The 17,249-nt window shown below is 44.8% G+C and overlaps 1 protein-coding gene across 4 annotated transcripts; it reads left to right on the top strand.

Moving 5' to 3' along the window:
* The first annotated feature begins 298 nt into the window (after nt 1-298).
* PPIE (peptidylprolyl isomerase E) lies at nt 299-17,177 on the top strand. Of its 4 annotated transcripts, none has more exons than XM_004450619.4 (10): nt 299-401; nt 1,449-1,547; nt 2,516-2,559; nt 3,012-3,038; nt 4,502-4,583; nt 5,119-5,219; nt 8,201-8,324; nt 10,989-11,174; nt 14,212-14,354; nt 14,509-17,177. In XM_004450619.4, the coding sequence occupies exons 1-10, from the start codon at nt 371-373 to the stop codon at nt 14,575-14,577; spliced, it is 906 nt and encodes a 301-aa protein (XP_004450676.1). In that variant the 5' UTR covers nt 299-370; the 3' UTR covers nt 14,578-17,177. The 4 variants fall into 4 exon arrangements, with proteins under 4 accessions (XP_004450676.1, XP_023442395.1, XP_058159809.1 ...); XM_023586627.3 differs by having other exon boundaries at nt 342-401; nt 1,449-1,896; nt 3,012-3,082; nt 14,626-17,177; XM_058303826.2 differs by having other exon boundaries at nt 348-401; nt 14,626-17,177.
* Nucleotides 17,178-17,249: the final 72 nt, after the last annotated feature.

The raw sequence follows: 17,249 nt of genomic DNA, 5'->3' as shown, positions 1-17,249 counted from the left end.
TGGATACTGAAGTTTAAATTTCGCGCAGCTTTCACATGCCACGAAAAACTATCGGTTTTATTTGTTTCAGCCATTTAAAAATGTAACTACCATTCTCAGCTCCCAGGCTGCCCAAGGCAGGCGGGCAGAGATGACCGCGGACCGTAATTTATTTGTCGACCCTCTTCTGTTGAGGTTGGTTTCCCCCGTAACACTGGGGACACCATAAGCTCCAGGACCACTTCCTTTGATTCACCGCGGTGCTCCTCCCGCAGCACTTGAAGATTACACGGAGCGGAAGACGGTGGTACCAAAGCGAGGGTGGGCGGGGCCTGCGGGAGCTGAGGGGCGGGCCTAGAACTGGCTTCCGGCGGAAGAGCGCGGGAACAAGATGGCCACTACCAAGCGTGTCCTGTATGTGGGTGAGTAGGCTTGGGAGTGAGGCGCAGTCTGGGCGAGCGCGGCTGCGAGTGGGTCAGGGCATGTGGCGGGACTCGTCTGCAAGTGAGAAGGTGGCGAAGAGCTGTCTGTGTCTGGTCTTTGGCCTTGCTACAGGATGTGAGTCCGAGCTGTATCGATCCTCCAGTCCCGCTAAGGTCGGACAGGAGCCCCCTTATTTCCTGGGCCTGAAGGAATGGCAGAGGACTGTGAGACCTAATATTATGGATCTACAAATTTTCGTTGCAGCAGCCATGGCTCATTCCCGGCTCCTGCCCTAAGGGAAGGAGTTCCCAGACTGACCGAGGAGTCGTGGGAATAACCCCAATAGAATATTGAGGTTGATGAGTGCTATGGTGGAACGGACAGTGATAACATGGGCCTGAATGCAGGGAGAAATGACCCCTCCACCTGGAGCAGTGAGGGCAAATTTCCTGCATGTGGTGACGCCTGAGCTGGGTCTTGACAGAAGTGCAAGAGTTAGCTAGGTATCCAAATTAGGAGAAAGGCTGCATACTGAAAGGAAGCAGCAAGAGGAAAAGTCCAGATGTGAGAAGTACCTGACAGTTGGAGTATGTGGGTCATTTGGCAGGAAACCCAGGGAATTGGGGAAACAAAGCAGAAGGAGCTGGAGAGGTGGGCAGAGCTCCAGTTATGAAGAGCCTTAGGTGAACTGCCAAGGAGCTTGGACTTTACCGGGCAGAGAGAAACCTTTGAAGGAGTGTAATCAGGGAAGTAATGACTTCAAATCTCCACTTTCCCGAGATCATGCTGGATGGTTGTGTGGAGAAGAGAGGGAACGGAGGCAGGGAGATAAGTTATGAAGCTATCCAGGAGCTAGATGAAGGTCTGAAAGAGTGAAGAGAGGGGTGTGCTTCATAAGTATAGGTGGGGGAATAGATGAGAAAGGAATGTTTATATACCCAAAGGCCTCTCCTTGCTTCCCGTTGGTTAGCATACTAATTGGGCTGTAGGGACTTTTGCAGGAGTATAAAAGACAGTAGCTCAGCAGGTCCTTGGCTTCTTTGCAGGTGGACTGGCAGAAGAGGTAGATGACAAAGTTCTTCATGCTGCTTTTATTCCTTTTGGAGACATCACGGATATTCAGATTCCTCTGGATTATGAAACAGGTGCAAACTCTCAATGTCTCATGTTCAGAAGCCTCCTGCTCGGAGAAGAACTTACCAAAAAACCAAACATTGAAAGTTCACATCACAGTGCATCTACATATGGTTGGTCAGCATGACAGTGATCTTGATGCAGGAGTGTTCTGAGGCCATATGGTTGTAAGCTGTAACATACTTTGCAGACAATCACCATCTGTTGGGTCCAAGATCAGACAAAATTTCAGTAGACTGGTAGGCAGATAGGCTTTGTACTACATAAAAATCTGGGTGATTACCTGCTGGATAACCCACCACACCTGCTTCCTCCTTGGCAACAGCAGTGCGGTCTAAGTCTTGGCCTCTGTTTACCTGGGTGAGTTTTCCTTTAGTTGGTATCACAGTTGCAGTCCAGTTTTCTACTTTACCCTTGTCATTTTTAACATGAGAGTTTTAGGGCCAGCTCTGTAGTCATACTGTCATATGATTGTTAGCAAGTTCTTTAAATAATCTGGGCCTGGGGATCTTTTTTGGCTCTCTAAGCACCTTCTAGTCTCTGAGTTCTGTAATTAAATTAACCATGTTGTGCTTAGCCTTTCTAGTAAAATCAGCATTTTCCTGAGGATAAAGACTGGGTGTCTTTATCCAGGTTTTAGGGTTCATACTTTTGCACAGTGGAAGCTCAGAATGTAAATGTGGAATGAATAATCAATACGTTAAGTGACCTAATTTTTCTAGCTGCCTTGCATGTAAAGGTTAAGGTTTAAATTCTGCTTTGATTGAAGAATTCAACGACTATTTTAAAGATTAAAAATATAGTTCATTATTTCGTTGTAATCATTAAAAAACAAAGTTAATATTGCTTGAAATGTTTAAGAAGAATCAGAGTGATTAGATAATTGTGGATTGTGACTGACTTTACTTTCCTTGTGACCATCTGTTTCTTCCCCTTGCCCCACATCATAATGACTTGTTTCTGCTTTCCCTTTTTGCAGAAAAGCACCGAGGATTTGCTTTTGTTGAATTTGAGTTGGCAGAGGTCAGACAATTTCTATGCTACCATGTTCAGTGTTTAATTTGTATTATTGTCACTGATTACAAAGGGAGCTGTTCTCCACTTGGTTGGGTTTCTGGGCTGCTGCTGCTCCTTCCAGAGAGACAAGAAGTACTCTTTGAAGGAAAGCTTCCCTCACTTAGTCAGACTGTGGACTGTGAACAATATTTCACACCTTCTGCCACACCCTGCCTCTCTTTCTCTCAGAGCTCCTGCAGCCCTGTTCTGTGAGCAGTCTTGCTTGGCAATGCTGGTGATTATTTCTTATGCCTTTAACAAGTTTAACATTGCTGCTCTACCAGCTCCAAAGCCAGCCAATAAATGTTCCTGTATACATACAACCTAGGGAGGAAGCATAGAGGTGACTTTTTCCTGTTATTTGCTACAAGAGGCACTGGGCTGCAAGCCTGAACTCATACCTTGTCTTTCCTTGGCAGGATGCTGCAGCAGCTATCGACAACATGGTATGGCTGAGAGTCCTCATTATGACTGAAGTTGCTTCTTGGTGGTACAGAGGGTCCTTATTCATAATTTGGTTTTCTGAACTTCTAAAGTTAACAGTGTTGCATGGGAAAGCAAAAATTATCAAAATGTGAAATATTCCCTGTGAATCGATCATTTATAAAATTAGTCCTTACTTGAGCATCCTTTCACATTTAACAATAATTTCAATCTTAATCATTCTTCTTGGCTGGTTACTTTCTCACTGGTTGCCCCATGTCTGGAATAATAAATTGCAAACATAATGCAAATGGATTGCCCAGGGAAATTGCATGTTTTGCAAAAAAGGTGGGAGTGTTAGTCCATTTAACAGTTCAAAGCAAATGGTTTGAATGTCTTAGAGAGGTCTCTGGGGAAAATGATGAACCTTTTTTGAATATTTGTGCTCTCTTTGAGGTCGTTGGGGTTTTCATGTCAAATATAAATTAGAAATATGCCAAATCACATTGATAGAATTTTGTTGGAAATAATATTTCAAATTAGCATCTATTATATCTTTGTTCTACAAATTAGTGTATAGTTAAACTTAAATTGTAACTATATAAAAGTCCCAACCAACTCTTTTGTTTTATTTTTTTTCTACTTTTTACCATGACATTTTTAAGTACCTTAAATGAGTTCATATCAAGTGACCTTTTTTTGGTGCCAGTTATCTTTGGATAATGGGGTTCCCCTTCATTTGATTCTTTGTTTTCTGTTACCCATTCACCAAACATATTCCTCAGCAGTCAGCAAGAGAGCTTTCACCATTTCAAAACTGATCTTGACTTTTGAAGGTGAACTCAGGTACTTGCAAACTTCATTTCCCCTTGTGAATGCAAGTACTTATTTTGGTAGCATGGGTCTTAGTTTGCAGGTATTTAAAGAAAGGTATTTAATGGTTGAAGGGAGGGAATTCTTGGAGACCATGGGTTGCTTTGTGCTAGGTACATAGGTTGCTATTACGGGCTCAGGGATTAAGAGCAGCCAAATCATGAATCATGAACATGTCTCATATGTATCAGAAGTAAATGGCAGGGAAACAGATGTGGCTCATGCAGTTGAGCTCCTGCCTACCACATGTGAGGTCCCAGGTTCGGTGCCCAGTGCCTCCTAAAGAAGATGAACAAGATAACTAGCTGATATGATGGGCAGGCAAGGTGAGCTGATGCAACTAGAGACATGAGGAAAACATAATGGGAGACATAACAAAAGCAGGGAGCGGAGTTTGGCTCAGGTGATTAGGCGCCTCCCTCCTACATCAGAGGTCCCAGGTTCGGTCCCCAGTGCCTCCTGAAAAGAAGACCAGCATACAACAAACAGACACAGCAAATGCAAACAATAAGAGAAAGAGAGAGAGAGAGAGGAGATATAAAGAAGTAAATGGCAGGCTGGCTGACTCTTAACCTGGCAGAGTTTAAGCAGCTGAGTTTTCAAATCTTTTCAGAATGAATCTGAGCTCTTTGGACGGACAATTCGTGTCAATTTGGCCAAACCAATGAGAATTAAGGAAGGTTCTTCCAGACCAGGTAAATAAGAGCAACTCACAGATTCCCTCTCGTGTCCTTAATTGGCCTTAGTTGCATTGTATCCCTGCTTACATGGAAGGAGGTGCTGAATGCACAGCTTCCTGGTACACGGGAGTAGAGGATGATTTGCATTGGCAAAAGGCATGGACCACCTCCAGGGCCAAACAAAAAGAGCATTGGAATTTCTCAGCAAAACTAGAGTAATTGTTTCCATTATGAGAAATCCTGCCTGGTCTTTTTTCTTTTCCAGTCTTCTTGATATGGGACATTCTCCTCTGTTCCTGCTGTGCTTCAGCAAGAGCTGGAGCACCTTTCCCTTTGGCAAATAAATTTTTTTCTTATTTCTACTGAGAGCAGGACTTCTGGGTAGACATTCCTAATAGGAACTTTCTTGCCTTTGGGAATTGCCAAAGGGAGCTTCTGACCCTGAGCTGCCACATAGTCTGCTCTTCTCTACATCAAATCAGCAGTAACCTGATAGCAGTTTGGTTGTTAGCTTGAATTTCTTAACATTGATGTGATTCTTTTCTTTCAGTTTGGTCCGATGATGACTGGTTGAAGAAGTTTTCTGGGAAGACTCTTGAAGAGAATAAAGAGGAAGAAGGTTTGCAGCCTCCCAAAGCAGAAACCCAGGAGGTAAGCAGGAAGGCTTGTGCTTCCAGAGGAGAGGATGGGGCAAAAGCAGAGAATGAATAATGAACTCCCATCACATAGAGTACTTCAGTGAAGGTGGTATTGAGCAAATTAAAGGGAGAAGCTTTGGGCCCCCTGTCCTGTTCTGAGTGATCAGCTTCTTAGCCTGAGGTGAGGGATGGTGAGTGCTCCGCTTCCCCCCTTCTTCACTGAAGTTTTAGCACCAGGCTCACCATCTTCCTATTTCTGTCCTAATGCACAGAAGGCAGGGTAGATTAGTGGCACCTTCCCTTCAGCCTACACACAGGTTCAAGCTTCTCCTTTCCTGAGAAAGCCCTGCCTTGACACCTGCTCCTTGCCCTCAGCGTGCCTCTCTGACCATTACTTCTTTTTTTGTTTGTTTGTTTTGTTTTTATTTATTTATTTTAAAGAAATTTTAGATTACGTAAATGTTACATTAAAAATGTAGGAGATTCCCATATGCCTCCCTTCCTCCCCCTCCCGCACTTTCTCACATTAACATCCTTCATTAGTGTGTTACATTTGTTACAATTGATGAATACATATTGAAATTATTGTTTCTTGGCTTCCCCTTCTCTATCCTGTGAACATTGTCCTTCTTCTGGATTCTTCCCTTGGCTCGTACCCCTCTCCCTCCTCTCTGCCAGAGCAGTCTCAATCCCTGTCTGATTTTACACAGCCTCTCCTGTGCTGATGATATTCCCAGTCTCTGTTTCTGGTCCAGAGCTTCTGATATTTCTGTCTCAGGTCTCACAAGCAACATAAAGTTATCTAATATGGATTTCCTCCCCTCTAATCCTGTTCTTCCTGTGTTCTCTATCTTGGTTAACTTACCACCATCCATCCACACAATAACCCTGGTCAGAAGTTTGGTTGCAAAGCAGAGCACATAAAGTAGCCCTAACAGTCATTGGAGTCCCCTTAGGTCACCCCTCTTTTAATATAGGAACAATTCGTTATCATTTCTACTGGGTTTTTTTTTTTAAATCTTCCTCAAATTCTTCCTCCCCAGTTTGTGCCATTGTTCCAGTTTAGCCTTTACTCTCATTTTCATAATTGCAATAGCTTTCTAACTAGCTGTCAGGCTGATCTCTTCCAACTTTCTTAAAGAAAGAAGGTGGGAATCAGATGTGGCTCAAGTGATTGAGCTCCTGCCTACCACACGGGAGGTCCCGGGTTTGGTTGCCAATACCTCCTAGAGAAGACAAGCAAGACAGTGAGCTGGCAACATGGAGATACAGAGAGGAATGACAGTGAGAGACACAACAAAGGAGGGAGCTGAAGTGGCTCAAGCAATTGAGCACTTCCCTCCCACATGAGAGGTCCCAGGTTCAGTTCTTGGTGCCTCCTAAAGAGAAGACAAGCAGACACAGAGAGCACGTAGTGAATGGACACAGGCAGACAGCGAGCACAAACAATGGGGGGGGGGAGGTGTGGTAGAATAAATAAATATCTTTTTTACAAAAAAAGAAGGGTCTTTCTGAAGCTCAAATCTGATCACGTAACTGTCCCACTCAGAACTTGTCAGCGGCTCCCCATCACCTCTCCTACAGAAGAGGTTCTCTAAGTTCTTACCCTGCCCATCTCTTTAGTCTTATTTTCCACCCCTCCACATCTTAATTCCTACTCTACACTCATAGTAAAATCATCATTTGCATTTCCCTGTGTATTTATATTTTTGCACCAGCTCTTCAAGTGCTTATTGTCTTGCCCTTTCTAGACAATAAATCCTGTGAGAATAGGGGCCTTGTATGATACATCTTATTAATGAGAAGGTGAGGTGAGATAATGTGACTAAAGGGCGTGGATTCCAGAGAAAAATGATTTAAATTTGAATCCCAGCTTCTCCGCTTCCCATATCTGTGACTTTGGGCAAGTTACTGCTGTATTGTGTCTCAGTTTCCCCAACTATAAAATGGGGGAAATAGTGGTACTGATCTCAAGGGTTGTTGTGAGAAGTAAATGAGCTAATAAATATAAAGCAGGGGAGCGGATGTGGCTGAAATGGTTGAGTGCCTGCTTCCCATATGGGAGGTACTGAGTTTGGTTCCCAGTGCCTCCTAAAAGCGAAAAAACAAACAACAAGCAAACAAATGAAAAACCAACTCAGGGGAGCGGATGTGACTCAGTGGTTGAGTGCCAGCTTCCCACATACGAGGTCCCAGGTTCAATCCCCAGTCCTGGTACCTCAAAAAGAAAAGAAAAAAAAGAAAAAAAGTAAAACATTTGGAATAGCACCCTGTACATCATAAGTGCTATGTAAATATTTGCTGCTTCTACTATTCTTTTGCTGTTATTAGCACAAATAATAGTATTGTTATCCTCAGGGCCCAGCATACATCAGCAGGTGCTTGTTAAACTCAACTATAGATACATTAAGAACGTTTGACTCTTTTTTGGAACAAATGTGACAGTTGTATTAAATGTCTCCTTATTCTCTGCTTGACCTTCTCTGTGGGGTGTAAAGCAACTTCCTCCATTGTCTCCTGAGCAATTAGGTCCAAGCAGGAGAATTGCCCTCCTTGCTTCCATTGTAGCCAGCCTATGAATATGCTAGGCCAAGCATAGAAGGAGATGGTGTCCAGAAGGTGGGGAGTTTGAACTGGGGTTTGAATATGGTGAGAGTTGTGTGTTGTGGGCCAGAAAGTGTAGTTCTGTGACTGCAGGGAGAAGCAAGGTGTCATGTCTGAGAGGGCCAGCTTGACCAGACAGTGTGCCTGTGGAGGGGGCTCAAATTGGATAGTACTGAGGTGCCTTGTCCCTAGGTGCCCAGCTGGGTACTGTGGCCATAGCCCCTGCCCCCTGTGACCTTGTCAGGACCCCAGGACTTCCCGGTCAGCACATTGCTCCTCTTCACGGAGAGGAGGTCCCAGCTTACTCACTGGAGTTGTGTTCTCGGTGTGTGTTCAGAAGAATCCTGAGCAGTCATAGTTCTGTGTAACCAGCAGTTCTCTTGTATTTAGGGAGAGCCCACAGCCAAAAAGGCCCGGTCGAATCCTCAGGTGTACATGGACATCAAGATTGGGAACAAGGCGGCTGGCCGCATCCGGATGCTTCTGCGTTCAGACGTTGTTCCCATGACAGCAGGTGAGCAGGGCTCCTTGGTCAGAACAGCAGAAGCTGGTGGCTGAAGGAAGCCTTCCCAGTGCTTAGGCCCTTGATGTTGCTTCTGTCCTGAGTTGATTTGAGGCACCTCAGATCCTAAGATCTAGTAACAATGAGCAGAGCAGGCATTTTCGAAGCTTTTTAAATGTCGGTTTTCTGTTTTTCAAGCCTTTTTTTATTACAAGCAAATAGTCATTCATGGTTAAAAAAAAAAAAATATTCCAAAAGTGCTCAGTACTGAAGGCAGTACACTGAAAATGTAAGCCTTCTACTTTCAACACCCAGTGCTACTCTCCAGAAACAACTACTATTAATTGAACAGATTTTTGTGTATCCTTTCTATTTAGTTATCGACTTTTTTTATTTCCTTCTAAGTTTTATTTTTTATATAAAGAGATCAAGTTTAAAGAATCAGTTTCACAAAGCTCGTTTTGAAAAGACAGCATTCTCTGTTGCTTTTCCCCACTCCCACCACCCCACCAGCCATTCGCTCCTCCTCACACGCAGCCAATTTCAACTCTTTGCTGATTCTTCCATATTGCTGAATAACAGGTTTATATTGCTACTTCCTGATTTTTCTGTTTTAGGCATTATCTATTGACTTCCCACTTCAGAAGATCATCTTGTCAGTACAATTAATTAGCTTTTGATTAGGTCGTAGACTATTTTAACTATATAAGCATCACACTATGATAACTTTCTTTTGTGCACAGTATTTTTCCTGGAGTTAATAATCTTCTTGTTTTTATATTTGTTTAGTTTTCTATGTACTTATTCCTATTCTGTCCCAGATTCTCCTGGTGATATAAATCTCATTCAAACTAATCAGGTGTCCTGCTAATTTCACTTTCTTGTAGAAGTTTTTCCTTAGAGCTTTTTGACCTGCTCCACCTGGACTGGTTGCTCTCCAGGTCACTGCACAGCTCTTGTTTTGGGATCTCACATTTTCACCTTTTAGGTGGGAACCTCTGTCATCTTTTTTGGTTCATCTCCATTTCAATAAAGTACATTCCCCTAAAGCTTCTGGAGACAGGAACTTGGGAGGTAAGTTTTTTGAGACCAGTGTCTAAAAATATCTACCTTTCCACCTGATTAATAGTTTGCTAGGGAGTTAAATTCTAAAGAAATTTAATGTCATTCTAACTCTTGGTCCTTGGTATAAAACCTTTTTTTTTTTTTATGTCTAACAGTATGCTTTCCAACATGATAGCCACTAGCCACACAAGGAGATTTAAATTTATATTAATTTAAATCAAATACAGTTGAAAATCCATTCCCTCAATTAACACTAGGCAAGTATTTAATAGCTGTTAGACAGCATTGGTCTAGAGGTTTATAGGGTTTCTTTGTCGCCAGCATTCTGAAATGATTTGCCTGTTGGGTAGGTAATCTTCCATCCATTTTGCTGGTTATTTGGTAGGCCCTATTGTATTAGATTTTTATTGCTGCTGTAACAACACAAATTTAGCAACTTAAAGCACACATTTATTATCTTACAGTTCTTTGAGTCAGAAGTCTGACATAGGTCTTACGAGGCTAAAATCAAGATGTTTTCAGGGCTGCTGCATTCCTGTTTTAGAAGCTCTCGGGGCAAATCCAATCCCAGGGCATTCAGGTTGTTGGAAGAATTTAGTTCCTTACAGTTATAGGACTGGGGTATACATTTCCTTGCTGACTGTTATCTGAGAGCTGTTTCAGCTTCTCAAGGCCCCCATGTTTCTTACTTCGTGGCCACTTCTTCCCTCTCATACTTTGAAACTCTACTGCTGCTGCTTCACCACATCTCTCTCTCTCTCTAGAGAGGAAGACGCCAGCTGGGAAAGGCTTTCTGCTTTTAAGCATTTGTGATTTGATTGGGCCTACCCAGATAATCCAGTATAATCTCCCCATCTGAAGGTTCATAACCTTAGTCACTTATTTTTGTCTTTTTGCCATGCATAGCATAACATAGTCTCAGGTTCAAGGGACACGCACATCTTTGGGGGCAGTTCCTCTGCTGACCACATCTATCACATCAGGACAGTCTTGTCCTTCGGTTCAGGAAAATTTCCTTGAATTATTCTTTGCTTTGTCTTCTCTTCTCCCATCTCTTTCTGGAACCTTTCTAAACTATCCTTTTTAAAGCACACTGTGCTCATTTCATGGATGTAATATTATTTCATCTTTCTGGACATACTACTAGAGTTTTTCTTCCTATATAGTTCATGTTTCTTAAGTTGCTTTTTCCTGGTTTTGTTTTGATTTTGGTCTTTTGCTTTTCATATTACATGCCTACCCTATATTTACAAATGGGGCCCTAAAAATCTGCTTGGAAACTCCATGGACATTGGGAAGGCTTGTTGGCTGGGACTCCACTGTAGAGTGGTTAACTTGAGCTCTCTTCTTGTCAGACCCCTGATGTCAGCATCTGTTATATTCTCTTAGGCTGAGCAGAGTCCCCAGAGAATGCTCCACCAGTCTCTTGCTGGAGGCTCTATGTCTAGCTTGCCTGCTGTCTAAAGTTGGGGGGTGGGGGCAGTGTGTGTAAGCATTAAGCAAATGTGACACAAGGATTTTCAAATTCTAGTTAGAGGTTTTGTTTGTCCATTTGTTTTACTTTGTTTTTGTTTTTTTTTACTTGAGTGCCTTTTCCTTTCCCAAACCCAGAGAATTTCCGTTGCCTGTGCACCCATGAAAAGGGCTTTGGCTTCAAGGGAAGCAGCTTCCACCGCATCATCCCCCAGTTCATGTGTCAGGGCGGTGATTTCACGAACCACAACGGCACCGGGGGCAAGTCCATCTATGGGAAGAAGTTCGATGACGAAAACTTTATCCTCAAACACACAGGACCAGGTAGGACCTGCTCGGTGTCTGGTGCTGGGCGGGGTGGTTGGGGCTGGATGGCTGTGGAGGGTGTTCTGGTGGGATGTGGTCCTGAATGCGGGGATCTGGCGCCCTGAGGAGACACCACTAGTGAAGATGTGGACCATGCGCAGCCTTGCTGGGGTGGAGTAAGCTTTGGGCTTCTCAAGATACTTTGGGGTGGGAATATTTCCATGGTTCTCTGCATATACTGGCCTCTCCCCCTCCCCCATGTCCATGCTCCCTATTAGCCTAGCACATTCCATGGTCTGCCATTGTAAGTTCTTTCTTATTTATTCCTTCAACCCCCACTTCCCCTCTCTCTCTCAGTAAAATCCCATTGGTTGGCACCCAAGCAGCTGGAAGAAAACAGAATTATGCTGAATGATGCAACTTAAGATTTATGACTATTTTTCTTAAGGGGTCCCTTAGCAGCTTTACTAAATTTCCCTAGTAAGTGCTCAGTCCCAATCAGAGATGATGATTCCATACCTGCCTTCACTATTACCATCACATCCCCAGCTGATGCTTTGCTTTTGTCTCTGTCCACACCTATACCCCTGACTTCCCTCCAGTTACAGAGGATGAACTGTCTCTGCGCAGGCCAGCCCCTCCACTCGTGGATGGGATCCCATCCCCTCTCACCTACTTAAGGACCTTTGCTTCTACAGTTGTCACTTCTCTGCCTTGTATCACCCATTTCTCCTCTTCCATTGGAGCAGGATGTCAGCAAAACACATGCTGTATCCATCTTTAAAAAATTCTTCTTGACCCTGTTTCCCCTCCAGCTCCTGCCCCATGTTTCTGGTCCCTATTTAGCAAAACTTCTTGTGAGGGTCATGAAGACTCTCTGTCTTCCATTCTCTAACCCCTTCTAGCCAGACTTCTAGCCCCACCCCCTAAAAATTGAAGTGCCCCTAAGCTCAGACTTTTTTCCTTTTCCATAGAAACCTATTGACCCTTTGCCCCCCTGCTTCAAAGATTGATATTTTGTAATGTCCCTCTTTACTATGCTGAGCTGAAATTCATAGTCGACATATCCTACCTACTCACATAATTACTTCAAGATCAGTATTATTCTATAACTAATAGGAAAGAAAACCAAAGGAAAGTAAGTTACAATAAAAGAATGTATATTTCAGTATATAAAGGTACAAATCAGGTATACTGAAAGACATTGAGATGTGTGCGCCTATACTCAGATGTACATTTAATGTTTACCGCCCCCTGCTTCCCCAACTTTAGACGGCAGGCAAGCTAGACATAGAGCCTCCAGCAAGAGACTGGTCGAGCATTCTCTGGGGACTCTGCTCAGCCGAAGAGAATATAACAGATGGTGACATCAGGGGTACTGATAATACACTGCAGTTAGAAGTGTATTGACCAGCAGATTAGTTACCTTGAACAGTATTGCTGTTAGGATGTGATATGTGAAATAGCAAATAAAATTGGTTAAATTCTAAATAAAACAAACCCTTCTCTTGATTTCTAGAGTAGTTGTGTTCCTGGGAAATTCAATGCCAAAATTGAATTTTTTAAAAATCTTAAAATACAGCTCAAGAAAACCAGCCCAAACATTTGGGTTTATTTTAAGTTTTAGGCTCAGGTAATTATTAGCAGATTTTTACCTCTACCAAAGTCTGGCAGAATGTTTGAAAATCCAAGGGGATCTGGGAAATTTTTCATTGTCTGGGACATTGCAGAACATCTAACATTCCTGACTTAACACCCACTAAATGCCAGTTGTACCCCCCCAAATACTACTCACAATCAAAACACAAATTTCCATAGAACTTCTAGCGGTGAGACCACCCCTGTTAAGAGCCACTGGCCCAGGCAATCACATCCAGTCCCAGGGTTTTCATTAATACCTTTATATTCCTGATGTCCACATTCAAAACTCCGTGCTGATCTGTCCCTGAGTTCCAGACTCCTATCGGCCTGCCCATTTGTCATCTTTACTTGGTTCACCCATGGACATCTCAAACTTCACATTTCCAAAGCAACTCTTACCTCTTCCTCCCCTGGTCTTCCCAGTTTCCTTAGATGACACCACTATCCACTTAGTCACTAGATCAGAAACTTAAGAGTCATCCTTGACTCCTCTCCTTCCCTCATCTGTACAACAGATCCAGATGAGGTTCCTGGTTTGACCACCCTTTACCACTTCCACCACCTCCACAAGGTTCTCCCAGCTGGTCTCCCTATTTCCACTCGCCTCTCCTCAGTAGTCTAATCGTTACGTGATGGTCAAGTTGGTTTTTTTTTTTAGTCTGGTTGTGTCATCTCTTTTTTGGTGTGCCTCTCCACGCCATGTGGGTGCCTGTGCCTCTCTGTGCCACACAGGTCTGGGATGCCTTTTTTCTTTTTTTACCAGGTGGTTCGATCCTGGGGATTGAAACTGGGTTCCCCATATGATAAACGGGAGCTCAATTGCCTGAGCCACAGCTGCTTCCCTAGGCTGATGCTTGTAAAACATGAATCCAACTGTCTCATTCTCCTGTTGACAACCCGCCCATGGCTCCATCGCACACAGAATCTGAAGTTCGGTAGGGCCGACCTGGCCTTCCACAATACTGCCGCCCGTTTCTCCATCCCGCCTTCTCTCTCTCACACACAGGCACTCTTAGGGGCTGCTTCTTGTGTGCACATCCCCTGCACACACGTCTGTGTCACTGACTTCACTTTGTTGTGGCAGAGTTATCTTTTGAGTGACTCTCTTCCACTAGATTATGAGTCCACTGAGACTGCAACTATGTTTTGTTCACCAGTGTTTCCAAGGTTTCACAGGGGCATGGTTACAAAGTAGATCTTTAGTAAATATTTGTTCAATAAATGAATGAAAGAGCAAACTAGTATAAAATGATTGATTGAAACAACCCTGCTCACCCCATGTCACTGAATATTAATTGATGGAAGGTCGGCCTGATATGTCTGAGTGGTCTGGCCTGCCTGGCTGAAGGGCTGCTGACGGTCTGCACAGGTCCTGTGAGGGTGGAGGGAGCTGACGTGGAGTTCTCTCCCTCAGGCCTACTCTCCATGGCCAACTCCGGCCCAAACACCAATGGCTCCCAGTTCTTCCTGACATGTGACAAGACCGACTGGCTGGATGGCAAGCATGTGGTGTTTGGGGAGGTCACCGAAGGCCTGGACGTCCTGCGGCAGATCGAGGTAGGTGGCCGGCAACAGGGCTGCTGGCCCAGCCGCCCTTCTCTCTGGTGGGGCGAGTTCCCGTTGGGATGGACGGGTGGGGTGGGATCCCTCAGCAGCAATTTATCCCCCAACTCCCCCTGATTTCTCCTCTTCTTCTTTTCCACCCACAAAGGCACAGGGCAGCAAGGACGGGAAGCCAAAGCAGAAAGTGATCATCTCCGACTGTGGGGAGTACGAGTGATTGCAGCATTTTCCTCTGTTCTCCCCCTCTCTGCTCTTGCCCCTGCAGATCAGGGAGCTGCAATCACTAGGGACCGGCAGGCAGCACCTGCGGGTGTCCCATTTGAAGAAAGAAGCAGTTTGTGTCATGAGCCCTTCCTCGGGGTCAGCTTGGAGCAGCTCCTCTGCAGGCATGGCCGGACTTCCTCTGGATTCTTTCCCAGAGCACAGCTGTGGGCATAGGGAGCCCACACAGGCCCTGCCCTCCCCACCTTGGATGGTCTGTGGGTGGTCACAGGTTTGCCAGGCCTTTGCTGCCAGGGCCTGTCCTACCGCCAACATGGTTTCTGGGACGTTTTCTCCTGGTTAAGTAAATCCTAGTCCCTGTACTGCTGCCTCCAGCCATTTCCTGCAAGTCATCAGAGATTGCATCTGTTGCTAAGCTGTCCCGTTGAGACAGGCTGGTGAGTTGGTAGGGGATAGCATCTTCCCCACAGCTTTTCTTCCCTCTCTTGGGTTGATTTCCTGAGATGCCAGATAATATATCTTCAGGCCAGATACTCTTGTCAGACCATTGTCAGGGCAATGGAAATGAAAGTGGAAAAGTCCCTGTCTTCTGGGCCTCTACTCCTGAACCTATGCTGACCACTCTTATAGCCCACAAGTGTACTCATCAGACTCAATGATTCATTTCATTTGATCACTTGTTTGCTCATTCTGCAGATATTTTTCTAACTCGGAGTGCCTTCTCTGCCAGATTCTATATTCATTTGTCAGGAGACAGAGGAGGTTGACCAGCTACCCACAGGCCTACTCTGGCCCACTGCCTGTTTTGGGGAATAAAGTTTTACTGGGACATCCTTTTTTTACGTATTACTATTACTATGGCTTCTTTCTTATTGCAGTGGCAGAGTTGAGTAGGTGGTAACAGACTCTCTGGTTCCAAAGCCTAAAATATTACTAGCTGAGCTGTTACAAGAGGGAAAAGTTTGCCAACCTCTAACCTAGACAGAAGGTCTGGGCCCCTGCCCATTTCATAGTTTGGCCCTCTTGTGTTTAGCCGCTATTTGGAGTTTGAGTTAGGCTGGCTTCTCTCCACTGATCCTTCAGATACCAGTCAGCCAGGTGGTTTTAAAGAATCCCTGACCTGCTGTAGTCTCTTGAGTAGGGACCAAGCCCTACAGCCTCTAGAAACCTATCTGCATTGGGCTACTTAGACCATTCAGAGTCCCTCCGGCTGGGATTTTGCATCTTGAGTTGAGATCTGGATAAGTAGGAGAGGCCTGCTGCCCTCTAGCCTTGGTGACCCCAAGACAGCCCCTGCTGAGGGCTGATGGCATTTTGGACCTGTGTGCCAGCTGGATCCCCCACCTTTGCTGAGCACCCCCGTTTGGATTGTCAGGGTTTCTGCCTCTTGGCTGGGATCCATCACATAATTGTCCCTAACCCCTATGCAGCTCTCTGAAGAGCCCCTCAAAGCACAGTCTGTTAGGGCAGACAGTGAAGCTCGGGTGAGAGCACCAGCTTTTCAGGGCTGGTATGAGAACCAAAGAGCTTAGCATGCTCAGCCTCCCAAAAGAGGACTGACTCCTGTGGCAATGACCTTGTCACTTTCTGCTGTTTCCTGATGGTCTAGGGAGGTGGAGGCCAGTGGGCAGTTGTGAAAGCCTAGCAGGTTTGGAGGCACTGGGCGCTGATTCCTGTCCCAGTACTCTACCCAGGGATCTATAGATATTACCTCACTGGATTCACATCAGAACCCTGTGTGTGGGTAAACTGAAGCTCAGCTGACATGACTATCAAAGCTCACTCTGCTGATGTGGCAGAGCTGGGATTGGAGTAGTAGTAGAGTCTGGGGGTAAAGAAACAAGGTCTTACTCTGCCAGGCAAATGGGGAGAGGCCCCAGAGCCTGGGGAGCAGCATGGCTAGCAGCCACTCACACTCTAGCTCCTGTCCTGTTGCCAAGGGAGGGGCTCTGGCCTGTCCAGGAAGTGGCCAGAGCGGCACTAGTGGGGTCCTTGTGCTGCTGTCCCTGAGATCATGTGCCCCTGTTCAACGTTCCACATTAACACCAGGTCCATTGCTCCAGCACCAGGACTGGGAACATGAAGCTCTGTTTTGCTCACTTGGGACATCACTCGCTCATTCAGAGTTGTGCCGCATCTGTGTGCCTGGCCCTGTAACCAGTGCTGCACAGAGGAAGAGGAGAAAGCTGGTCTAGGGACTGGGCTGCTGCACAGTTCCGTGGCTGGTGAGTGTCCTCCTAAGGGCATGATGTTTGCCTCCGGATGCTACTGGTGACATGAGCCATTGGGCCCAGCAACCCTTCAAGGAAGAAATTGTGGGACCTAGTTTTAGTGGCAGAAAATTGAGTTCAGGTGATGGAAAACTAGAGAGCCATGTTTTTAAAAAACAGTAGGGAGATTTTCACTATATAATAAAGGGGGAGAAGCATATCACCAAAAGATTTCTATGGTAAAGGATGACCCCAATTTTGTAAAACTGTGTATATTATGTAAACCTTTGTATGAGTATTCTAAGAAAAAAGTCTAGAATGAATGCACCAATATATTAAATGTTTCTCTAAGAGTATGATAAAAACAATTTTAGAAATGGGCAAAGAATTTGAGTAGACATTTCACTAAAAAAATATACACATGGCCAATAAGGTTATGAAAAGATGCTCAATGTCA

Source organism: Dasypus novemcinctus, chromosome 9, assembly GCF_030445035.2.
Source record: "Dasypus novemcinctus isolate mDasNov1 chromosome 9, mDasNov1.1.hap2, whole genome shotgun sequence".
Taxonomy (NCBI): domain Eukaryota; kingdom Metazoa; phylum Chordata; class Mammalia; order Cingulata; family Dasypodidae; genus Dasypus; species Dasypus novemcinctus.
The sequence above is the reverse complement of the archived record's forward strand: the minus strand, read 5'-3'. Positions and strand labels throughout refer to the sequence as shown.

Bases quoted from the DNA above. Each gene is read 5' to 3' on its own strand.
- PPIE (XM_058303826.2), top strand. From the start codon at position 371: ATGGCCACTACCAAGCGTGTCCTGTATGTGG. The intron at 1,548-2,515 runs GTGCAAACTCTC...CCCTTTTTGCAG, and splicing joins TCCTCTGGATTATGAAACAG to AAAAGCACCGAGGATTTGCT. The intron at 14,355-14,625 runs GTAGGTGGCCGG...TTGCCCCTGCAG, and splicing joins ACGTCCTGCGGCAGATCGAG to ATCAGGGAGCTGCAATCACT.